The sequence below is a fragment of the Trichechus manatus genome, unplaced genomic scaffold (genome assembly GCF_000243295.1).
Source record: "Trichechus manatus latirostris isolate Lorelei unplaced genomic scaffold, TriManLat1.0 scaffold00008, whole genome shotgun sequence".
In the NCBI taxonomy this organism is placed as follows: domain Eukaryota; kingdom Metazoa; phylum Chordata; class Mammalia; order Sirenia; family Trichechidae; genus Trichechus; species Trichechus manatus.
Window position 1 is genome coordinate 26095883 of NW_004443944.1, and position 10743 is coordinate 26106625.

Genomic DNA, 10743 nt, shown 5'->3' on the forward strand with positions numbered 1-10743 from the left:
TCACCCTGTACTCACCCCGGGTACAGCTCAGCCCTAGGAGTACCCTCACCCTGTACTCACCCCAGGTACAGCTCAGCCCTAGGAGTGCAGATATGAAAGCTGAAGCCCTGAGAAGTGGAGTGACTTGCCTAGAGTCACCAGCTAGCAAGGGGTAGAGGCAGGATTAGAACCTCGGCCTGTTGGAGCTCGAGTGCTCCTGGCACTGGCTCCTGGCCCTGCCTCCCTTCCCTAACTCCTCGTGGGAGCTCTCAAGCCAGGGCAGGTGTCCAGCCATCCACCCACTGTGTGGTTTCAAACACAGGAGAGGTGAGGGTTGGGGCAATGATTCAGCCGTGCAAACCTCCCCTCTTGCCCTCCTGCAGAGAAAAGCATCCCTCTTCACATCCTCTATGAGAAGTACTGTGACTGCCTGACCCAGTCCAACCTCATCAAGGTGCGCGGCCTCCTCACTGAGCCAGCTGCCAACAGCTACCTGCTGGCCGAGAGGGACATCTACCTGGAGAATCCAGAAATCAAGATAAGGGTAAGGGGTGGGCTGGGCAGGGCGTGGGGCAGGAACTGGGTCCCAGGACAGCCCCCAACGAAAGCACATACTCGCACCCCTGTATCCTCAAGATCTTTGGTGCCTTGAGTCCCCAGATCCTAGTCTCATCATAAGGAAAGTATCATGAAGTCAAAAGAATTTGGGACTCATAACCTCCTAGGAGAGGAACCCTGGTGGTGCAAGGTTAAATGTTCAGCTGTTAACGAAAAGGTCGGCAGTTCAAACCCACCAGCCACTCCATGGGAGAAAAATGTGGCAGTCTGCTTCCGTGAAGATTACAGCCTTGGAAACACTATAGGGGCACTTCTTCTCTGTCCTCCAGGGTTGCTATGAGTCAGAATTGACCCAACGGCAGTGGGTTTTGTTTTTCTGGTTTTTTTTCTTTTTTAGTTAACCTCTAGGAGTGAACCCTAGAATCCTAGAATGGCAGAGTAGTAGAATCATGCATCCTTGGGGCAGGTGAAATAACATTGCCCAAAAAAACCAAACCAAAGAACCCTTGTGTTCAGACATTTCTCTCCCATGAAGAAACCAGGGCTCAGAGAGGGTAGTCACTTCCCCAGGGTCACATAGCGAGGATGGGGCAGAGGCCAGCCTGGCCCCCAAACCTGTGATCTTTCCACTCCAGGCCCTAGAACAAGGGAGGCACTTTATTCAGCCCTGGGTCACGTGGAGCCTCCCTGCAGCACTGTGAAGGAGATCTAGGCAGGTATTATCCACGTTTTGCAGATGAGGACACCAAGGCACAGAAGTGGGGAGTGCTAGTGGCAGCGCTGGGCACAGCTCTGTTTAGCAAACACTGGGCCAGGAAATACAGAGCAACTGTATTAGCAGCAAACTGCAGAAAATACAGAGACAGCCCAGCTGGGCCTTGCCTGCTCCGGAGAAGCTCTGGGCTCTGCACCCTCCCTGCTGCCCCTGACCTCTGCCCCACGCTCTCTTCCAGATCCTGGGAGAGCCCAAGAAGAACCGCAAGCTGGTGGCCGAGGTGTCCCTGAGGAACCCACTCACTGTGCCCCTGTCGGGCTGTGCCTTCACCGTGGAGGGGGCCGGCCTGACTGAGGAGCAGAAGACCGTGGAGATGTAAGTGCTGGAGGAAGAGGGCAGACACTAATGGGGTGGTACTGTCCTCGGGCGTCAACCCCTGGCCAATAACCCCTTCCTTTCTATCTCCCAAAGACACACTTACACACCCGCTAATATATCCCCATGTCCACTCAGACACTGTGGTGCGCAGTTCCCACCCTCCCATCATCGCTCAGCGTCCACAGCACAGTAGCTGCACCCTATGCACGTGTCTTCACAAAGCTGGGCAGTTACGTACCTAGGCATTAAGCACCACCCCTGGGCTCATGGGTCCTCACAAAACACAGACATCTGCATCCCAAATGTCTCCATGCGTGCATGTACGCACACATGAATATGTGGGTGTATCCTCACAGATACATATTTACATACATACATACGAGCATACACTAAGCCTGTTTTTATTGCATTCACTAAAGAGCACAAATCACGCGTGCACAGTCAGTGCAGTTGTACAAATGTGGTCATCTGTGCATTCCCACTCTTACCCCCAAACATGCCATCCACCTCCATGCACACACAGGCACTGACACACGACGGGCCCTCTACATGTTAGGAGGGCACATTGTCCAGGCCCCCAAGGCGGTGAATGGGCCCATTTTATTATTGTCGTCATTATCTGTACGTTCACGGAGGCTTTGTGCCGAGTTCTTGGTATTCGCAGACCATCCTGGCCTGCCCCTGTGGTGGGCGAAGCAGGCCTGGGCCCTCTCCTCACGTCTCTGTCTCTCCCCACAGTCCGGACCCTGTGGAGGCCGGGGAGGAAGTCAAGGTGAGGGTGGACCTGCTGCCGCTCCATGTGGGCCGCCACAAGCTGGTGGTGAACTTCGAGAGTGACAAGCTCAAGGCGGTGAAGGGCTACCGGAATGTCATCATCGGCCCCTCCTAAGGGCCTCCTGAGCCAGCCCCCCTCAGCCTGCTGAAAGCCCTCAGCTTGACCCCCAACCGTTATCCCAAGTGAATGAGCAAGTTTGCCCCCTCTTGGGCCCCAGACTCCACATGCCTACTATGTGGGATTCTCTGGAATGGAATGTGCTGCTGGCCTAACTCACCCCCCTGAGCCTGGTTCCCCACCCCCCTTAACCGTGAGGAATGTTCTTTGTCACCACAGTGGGAGCTGTGGCCTTAGCTGGCTGGGGGAAGAGGGGAGGGGGCGGTCTCATGCCTCCCTGTCCAGCCCAGATGCCACTGAAAAACGGTCAACCGCCTACCATCGTGTGTGGTCCACTCCGTAGACCCCGGGAACAGGAGAGAAAAAAAGAGAGTGTGCCCATTGGCCGTATCAAGGAACTCAACTCCCAGAGTGTGTCCTCTACCCCTTCCCAGACTGTCCCTAAGTCCCCGGGGCCCTGGGAGAGCCAATGCCAGGTGGGGGTGGGGGTGGGGCAGGAGCCCAGGAATAGATCAGGCTCAAGCTCCCCTCCACATCTCAGCATCCCTGGCCCAACAGTCCCCTGCCTATCTCACTACTATGAGGTGCCTACTGTGTGCCAGTTGCTTCCATGCTCAATGGTGGCCACACATGCACTGCACATTTAATCACCATGGAAAACTGCAGAGTAGGAGCTACTTTCTTGATGAGGAAACTGAAGTTGGAAAGGGGAGGTGGCCCACTCTCAACCTGAGGGCCTGTGGCTATTTGCAAGGCTGAGTAATGTGAAGGCCTGGGGATGGAGCTCGGCCAGGCCCTCTGACTCCGAGTTCAGCTCTCTGTTCGTGACGCCAGCCCTGACCTGAAATGGGCAGAGGCCGTCTGGGACCTGATCAAAAAGGCCCCAGTTGGGATGAGGAGATGGCGAGGGGGTTGGAGGGGCTAAGGGTCAGAGCCCTGGGTTCAAGCCCCAAGTCCAGCCATGTGAGCGTAAGCCACTGCCTTCCCCGCTCTGGGCCTCGGTTTCCTCATTGGTCAGAGGGTGACTGAACCAGCTCACCTCCAAGGCCCTCTGCCCTCCGCGCTTCTGATGCCTTCACATTAACCAGCCTTGCCAATAACCAGCAGCCCTGCTCCACAGAGACTTAGGCAACAGGTCCAGGATGCCTCTGAGAATTAAACCATGACCATGGCCACCATCCTGCCCCCAGCCCTGTCCTGGTCCCCAGACCGTGTCCTTCAGAGCCTTCCTTCAGATCCAGTTCTAGGGGCCAAGAGCCCTGGGTGCACCTCCTACCCATGAGCCTTCCCGCCACAATGCCTAGACTTCACACCAGCAGAGCCTTAGCTGTCAGAGCCGGCCATTAGCCAACCAGGCCAGTGCCTGGGCCACTCCCTCTTTTCAGGACCCCTGAGCCCAACCCCTGCCTCTGATAAGCTTGGAGAGCCCATGAGTTGTCGTCTCTGCTTTTGTCCCCAGCTCCCTCCAAGTGACTGGGCCTCCTTTAGACTGGAAGGGGAGGGAGAATTATACACCGGGGGTGGGGTCACAGCCTCCAGGGTCCCCAAAATCCAAGAGAGGGACCTGGGGAAAGTCACGCTGATGCAACTAGAACTTTCTGCTTTGCAGAGAAGAATAACAAAATGAGCCAATGTGTGTATGTTCTATATAAATATAGCTCTATTTCTTTACGGTTTTATATAAGCTTTTGGGCTTCAAGCAGGCAGTAGATGTGCTTCTGAGCCACAAGGAGCCAGCACTGAAATAAAAGAGTTTATTTTTCACTTTCAAACAAGGTCTGGTCAGTCCTTTAGGAGCTTTTGAGGAAGGTGGGTGGATGAGGTCGCTAACATCCGGACCAGCCACATCCTGCCTAAGAGCCTTTCCTGAGCTCCAGCCCCGCCCCCAGGTTTAAACTTACCCTGGCATTCAAGGCCCTACACAATCGGGCTCTGTCTCTGGCCCCTTCCACAAACCACGTTTGGGCTACAGCCTGTGAATCTCAGCCTTTGCACATGCAGTTCCCGAGCCTGGAGTGCCCTTCCTCTCCCTTATCTGTCTTGCAAACTCGTACTCATCCTACAGTACTTAACACCAGAGTCACTTCAGTGAAGCCTTCCCCAATCTCTGCTCGGGACACCTAGATCCCCTAGTGTGTGGACCAACGTGAGCATTTATCACAGTGAATTTTAGTTCCATGTTGGCATATCCGGCTCCCTCCTCAACTTGCCTGAAGTCCTCAAAGGCAGCGGCCAAGTGACTTTAACATGAGACTAGTTACCATCAAGTCGATTCCAACTCATGGAGACCCCATGTGTGTCAGAGTAGAACTGTGCTCCATAGGGTTTTCAATGGCTGTGACCTTTGGAAGTAGATCGAAAGGCCTTCTGCGGTGCCTCTGGTTGAATTTGAACTGCCAACCTTTGGGTTAGTAGCCAAGCACCTGACTGTGCCACCCAGAGACTCTTACATACAAAAAAAAAACAAACCCACTGCCATCAAGTCAATTCCGACTCATAACAACCCTATTGGACAGAGTAGAACTGCCCCATAGGGTTTCCAAGGAGCAGCTGGTGGATTCAAACTGCCGGCCTTTTGATTAGCAGCTGAGCTCTTAACCACTGCGCCCCCAGGACTCCATCTCTTATATAGGTGCTGATAAATGCTGAATTGGTAAATTAATGTGTTCCAAAAGACCAGCAGCTCCAGTTCAGAAATAGAACATGAGTCACAAATGCAATTTAAGATTCTCTAGTGGCCTCACTAAAACACTAAAAAGAAACAGGTAAAATCAGTTTTATTAGTTTTAGTAATGTATTTTATTTAGCCCAGTGCATCCAAAGTATTGTCATTTCAACATGTAATCAGTATAAAAAGTATTGAGCCATTTTATACTCTTATATTCAGACTAAGTCTTTGAAATCCAGTTTGCATTTTATACTTACAGGGCAGCTAGGCTTGGACGAGCTGCATTTCAAGTGTTCAGTTGTCACAGCTGGCTTGTGGTTTCCCTATTGGGCAGCGAGAGCCTAGACTGTGATTCCATGAATGCAGGGACTCGGTCCTTCATCTCGTTTCACACTGACGAGGCACTAATGATTGTTTGTTGAATGAAGAGATGAACAGCCCCTGCCCTCAGGGAACTCATGTTGAAAGACATGACATGCACATAAAAGATAAATCAAATAAAAGAATGACATCACATTTGCTGATTGCTAAATCCTTCTGTTCCCTGAATACTACATGCGAGTTTTGGCTTTGGTGCTTCCGGCACCGGATCGGTTAGTGATCAGCTGGAGAACAGAACGGCTCAGCTATTTCAGGCGGAGGGAGAGTTATTATAGGAAATTGACTCCAAAGAGCCGGAGGAGCAGAAGAAGGGGTGTTACCCGGAAATAGGGAAGCAGCTGCTGCCACGGGAGGCCACGAGCCGCACTCACCACCTGGCTGCTGGAGGTGCTGCCACTGCGTCGCTGGAAACACTGGCAGCTGCTGGAACCTGCAGAGCCCGCAGAAGTGTGCCAGGGCCGGAGCCAGAGGCAGGCCGGCCTCCCCCATCCTCCTGCCTTCTCTTTCTCCACTGGCAGGCGCTAACCAGAAAGAAACCAGCTGGCAAGGGACTCTGGGAAATGTCACTTTCAGGCTCCCCTGAAAAACAGAGATGGCTAGACAAGGATGGGTTGGGTCTGATTAGCTGGTGCCCACGCTGCTCCCTCTGCCAAGAACACACCATCCTCTCCATTTAAGGAACTCTTCGTCAACCTCCAAAGCCCTGCTCCAAGAAGGCCTCCTCTGTAAAGCCTTCCTGGACAGCAACCAACTACTTTGACCTCTGATTCTCCTCTGCATATTATATAAACTCCATTACAGCACTTGGCAGCTTATGTGTCTGTCCCATGTCCGGAACAGTGTTAGGACATGTCTCCAGCATGGGGGTTCAGCAAGCTGGGTTTGGGAATGCCAAGTCTGGCTCCTGGGCCTGGCTGCCTCCCCAACAAAAGCAGGGGCAGTGCCACCCCAGCCAGGTTTGCCAGGGCTGGGCAAACCCTGCAGCTTCTTCTGACCAGCCTCCAAGCCTGCCCCACCCTGGGAGCCCACTCCCCCGGAACTCCAGAAAGAAGAAGGGATGCTGACTCTCCGAGTCACTTAGGCCCATTTTACAAGCAGAGCAAATGAGGTCCTGCTCCCCAAAGCAGATGTGAAGGCTGCAGGGTAGGCCTTTAAAGTACAGTGCTAAGCACTGCTTCCTGGCAGCTCACAGCTTCTGGGCCCCCACTCAAGCTCAGCTCTTATAAGGCGCCTGGGATCTGGGGTCAAAGAGACCCGAGATCAAAGTCTGGCTCTGCCTCGGGTTTGCTGTGGCTTCAGGCAGCTCCTCAGGCTCTCTCTGCCTCTACTTCCTTATCTGTTGAATGTGGATAACATGATGCCTACTCCATGACTAATGTACAGGCTCAATAAAATGGATACATGACAAGTATGCAGCTGGCCCCTGGCACAAAATAATAATAGCCAACATTTACTGTGGTTCAGAAACCTTTATATGCACTGCGTTATTTATTCCTCATATAACCCTGCCAGGTTGTTCCCTCATTTTATAGATGAGAAGACAAGGACAGAGAGGTTAAGCAATTTGCCCATAGTTACACAGCTGGTAAATTGCAGAGCTGGGAGTTAAACTCAGGCATCCTGGCCTGCCCCAGCCCAGAGCAGGCCCTGATTTCTTGCTTACACCTGGAGACCACACCACCACCAGTTCCAGGGCTTATGAGGCAGAGACCCCCACATAATCCCTGACAGCCCTCATGAGATGCAGATCTGATCCAGCTTATCCTCGCACCCCTAAGAGGCCCTCTCTTCTCCAGCTGCTCTTGTTTGCCTAGGATGTCTGCCAGCTTACCCCACAGCCTCAAGCCAAGCAGAATGTTGATGGAGTCCAGGAAGGAGGGCTGAGGGTGGAAGGCCAAGTTGGGGCCTCCTGGAAGCACATTAACCTTGAGGCTGGGTCTTTGTCGGCACGTACTCTCCCTGCTTCCCTCCTAGACAGGCCTAAGCAGATGCACAGAGACATGCCCTTGGGAGACAGTGAACAGCCCAAGATGCAAAGCCCTAAGGGTCCCCAAAAGTAGAAGTGGTGAACAAATGACTGTGCATTCACACAATGGGCTAGCTACCACTTGGGAACAAAGGCTCTATAACTACACACAACACGGGTGAATCGCCCAGACCTAACGCTGAGCACAGAAGCAGACACGAAAGACTACCCACTACATACCCACTCGTCTGAAGGCCACAGACAGGCAGCCCCAACGGGTGGTGTTAGACGTCAGGATCCTGTTTTCCCTGGCGGGGTAGATACTGGGCGGGAGCGTGGGGGGCAGGGGCAGTTTGGGGGACTGGGATTGTTTTGATTCTTTCCATCTGGGTCCTGGGGAAACAAGTATGTTCGGTTTGTGAAAATCTATCAAGCTGTAGACATAGGATGATGCTCTTTTCATGTGTACGGTATGTTGTCAAGTCGGCCCCCAACTCATGGCAAACCCACGCACAATGGAACAAGATGCTGCCTGGTCCTGCGCCACCCCTATAAAAATTTCAAAAAATACACTAGCCGAAAATTCTAAAATAAAGCCAGGAGCGGGGGGGAGGGAAGGGAATCAGCATGTACTAAGCACACTGCCAGGCGCTCTGCTGGGTCCTCGCAGGAGCATGGGGTGCTGGTGAGGGCAGTCTCAGATGAGGTGCCTGGGGCTACTCAGCTCCAGCACTTGCTGGCTGTGGCATCAGCAGAGTTCTGTGCTCTCCATTTCCTCATCTGGGAGATGCGACTCCAGTGGGGTATACCTCCTAGGGGATTGTGAGGCTTCAGTGAGATGCTTCATGTATAAATTCAAGATTGTGTTATTAGGTGCTGTCAGTTTAGACTCATAGTGACCCCATGTGACAAAGTAGAACTGTCCCATAGGGTTTTCTTTGCTGTAATCTTTATGGGAGCAGATCGACAGGTCTTCCTCCCAAGGAGCCATTGGGTGGGTTCGAACCACTAACAGATTAGCAGCTGAGCACTTAATTGTTGTGCCATCAGGGTGCCTTTAAACAAGACGCTTCTTATGTAAATTCAAGACTGTAAGGGCAGGAATTTTGTCTGTTTCCTTTGCTGTGGACAGTGTGTGGCACATCACAGGCCATGTACGTAAGCCATGTTTTATGATCTCAGCTAATTCTCATAACAGACCATCAAGACAGGGCTTGTCATCCCCATTTCCCAGATGGGGAAACTAAGTCTCAGAGATAAAAAAACAGCTCACTCAAGGTCACCCAGTGAGTTGATGGCAGAGCAGGGGTTAGAATCCAGTTGGCTCTCCTGTGGCACCCCACAGAAGGGCCTGGAAAATAGAAGGAAGGACTTGTTCCCCAGACCCTGAATACCAGAAATAGCAAGTTTCTTCCTGTCAGCAACCCCAAGGTCTGAAAAAGTCAGAGTTAGAAGGCTGGGCTCATAAATATAGAGTTGCCATATGACGCAACAATTCTGCTCCTAGGTAAATACCCAATAGAAATGAAAAACTATGTCCACACAAACACTTGTAAACAAATGTTCATAGCAGCTTTATTCATAATAGCCAAAAGATGGAAACAATCCAAATGTTCATCAAATCATCAGTGGGTAAATAAAATGTGGTGTATCTATACAATGGGATATTATCCAGCCACAAAAAGGTGTGAAGGATGAACCTTGAAAACATTACCCTAAGTGAAAGAAGCCAGTCAAAAAGGACCACATTGTATATGATTTCATTGATACAAGATGTCCAGAACAGGCAATTATATAGAGACAGACAGTAGACTGGTGGTTGCCTACGACTTGGGAGATGAGCGGTTTTGAGGGTGATAGCTAAGGAGTATGGCGTTTCTCTTCGGGGTAATGAAAATGTTCTAAAATTGATGGTGGTGATGGTATACAACTCTGTGACTACTAAAAGCCATTGAACTGTATACTTTAAAAGGGTGAATTCTATGGTATGTGAACTGTATCTCGATAAAGCTGTTAAAAAAAAAAAAAAGAATTAATAAGTAGCAAGAAAAACAGAAGGCTGAGCCCACTAGGTTTCTCAGACTTAATTCTGACTTGGGAGGTTTGCCTCAGTGTGCTGGGACCTTGGGTAAACCTCTTTCCTTCTCTGAGTCTTAGAGAGTTGGAGCAGATGGGCTCTGAAATGCTATTGATCTGGGTATGTTGTCACACTTTTCATGACAGTTGTCCATGATCACATCTGCTCCTTGCCTATTCTGTGATGTCAAGAGGTCACCTGGGGGCCAGTAAACCCCTAATTGTCCAGAGGATCTTAGCAGTTACCTCTGGGCTTGCCATGCACAGGACATACATTATCAACATCCTTTAAAAATGACTAAAGACGATGTTATGGATTGAATTATGTCCCCCAAAATATGTGTTGTAAATCCTAACCTCTATGCATGTGGTAATAATCCCATTTGGGAATGGGTTGTCTTTGTTATGTTAATAAGGGAAGCTTAGCGTGGGTCAGTCTCTTCTGAGACATAAAAGAGATTAAACAAGCGAGCAGAGGAGAGATGGGGTGAGATAGATGCCAAGACACATGGAGATCTCCAAGGAACCAGGAAGCACAAGCTGAAGAGACAAGGACCTTCCTCCAGAGCCGATGAAGAGAGAAAGCCTTCCCCTAGAGCCGGCACTTTGTTCGGACTAAAACTTCCTAAACTGTGAGAAGACAAATTTATGTTTGTTAAAGCTGGAACAGGCTGCATAAGCTCAATTACCACCATCACTGAATAACTGATTCCCACCATTACTAATCCCCGCTTTGTCTCCTGGTATTTCTTTCTCCCTCCTCCTATTCCAGTCCCTATAAAAGTTTAACTAAAGTTTCTCCTTGGATGGTGGCAAAACAAACTGATAACCCTCAAAGACTGCCAGTAACAGGATTAACTCATCTGCGACGTGACAATCGTGACTAACGGCGCCAGTAACCTTCAAGGATCGCCAGTAAAAAGTTAGAGCATCTGGGACGTGCAATTCGTGCAAATCATGACCACTGAAAAGAGAAACTATAATCTGGTCCATAGAAAACCTTCAGCCAGTCTCCAGTTGGGGAGAAAGGTCTTCTGGTGGAGTTCGTTCCCCTCTGTCTCCTGTACATCCATATACAATAAAACCCTCTTGCTGCTCACCTCATCCCTGTCTCAGTATTGGCTTTTGCA

The 10743-nt window shown here is 50.8% G+C and overlaps 1 protein-coding gene across 1 annotated transcript in view; it reads left to right on the forward strand.

The window, feature by feature from the left end:
- The window catches only part of TGM2 (transglutaminase 2), a 37100-nt gene extending 34331 nt beyond the window's left edge, over positions 1–2769 (forward strand). Inside the window, exons 11-13 of the mRNA XM_004370351.2 lie at positions 363–523; positions 1491–1627; positions 2369–2769. Of these exons, the coding sequence (XP_004370408.1) occupies positions 363–523; positions 1491–1627; positions 2369–2519 (449 nt within the window). The 3' untranslated portion in view covers positions 2520–2769. The remainder of the gene's footprint in view (positions 1–362; positions 524–1490; positions 1628–2368) is intronic.
- The last annotated feature ends 7974 nt before the right edge of the window (positions 2770–10743 follow it).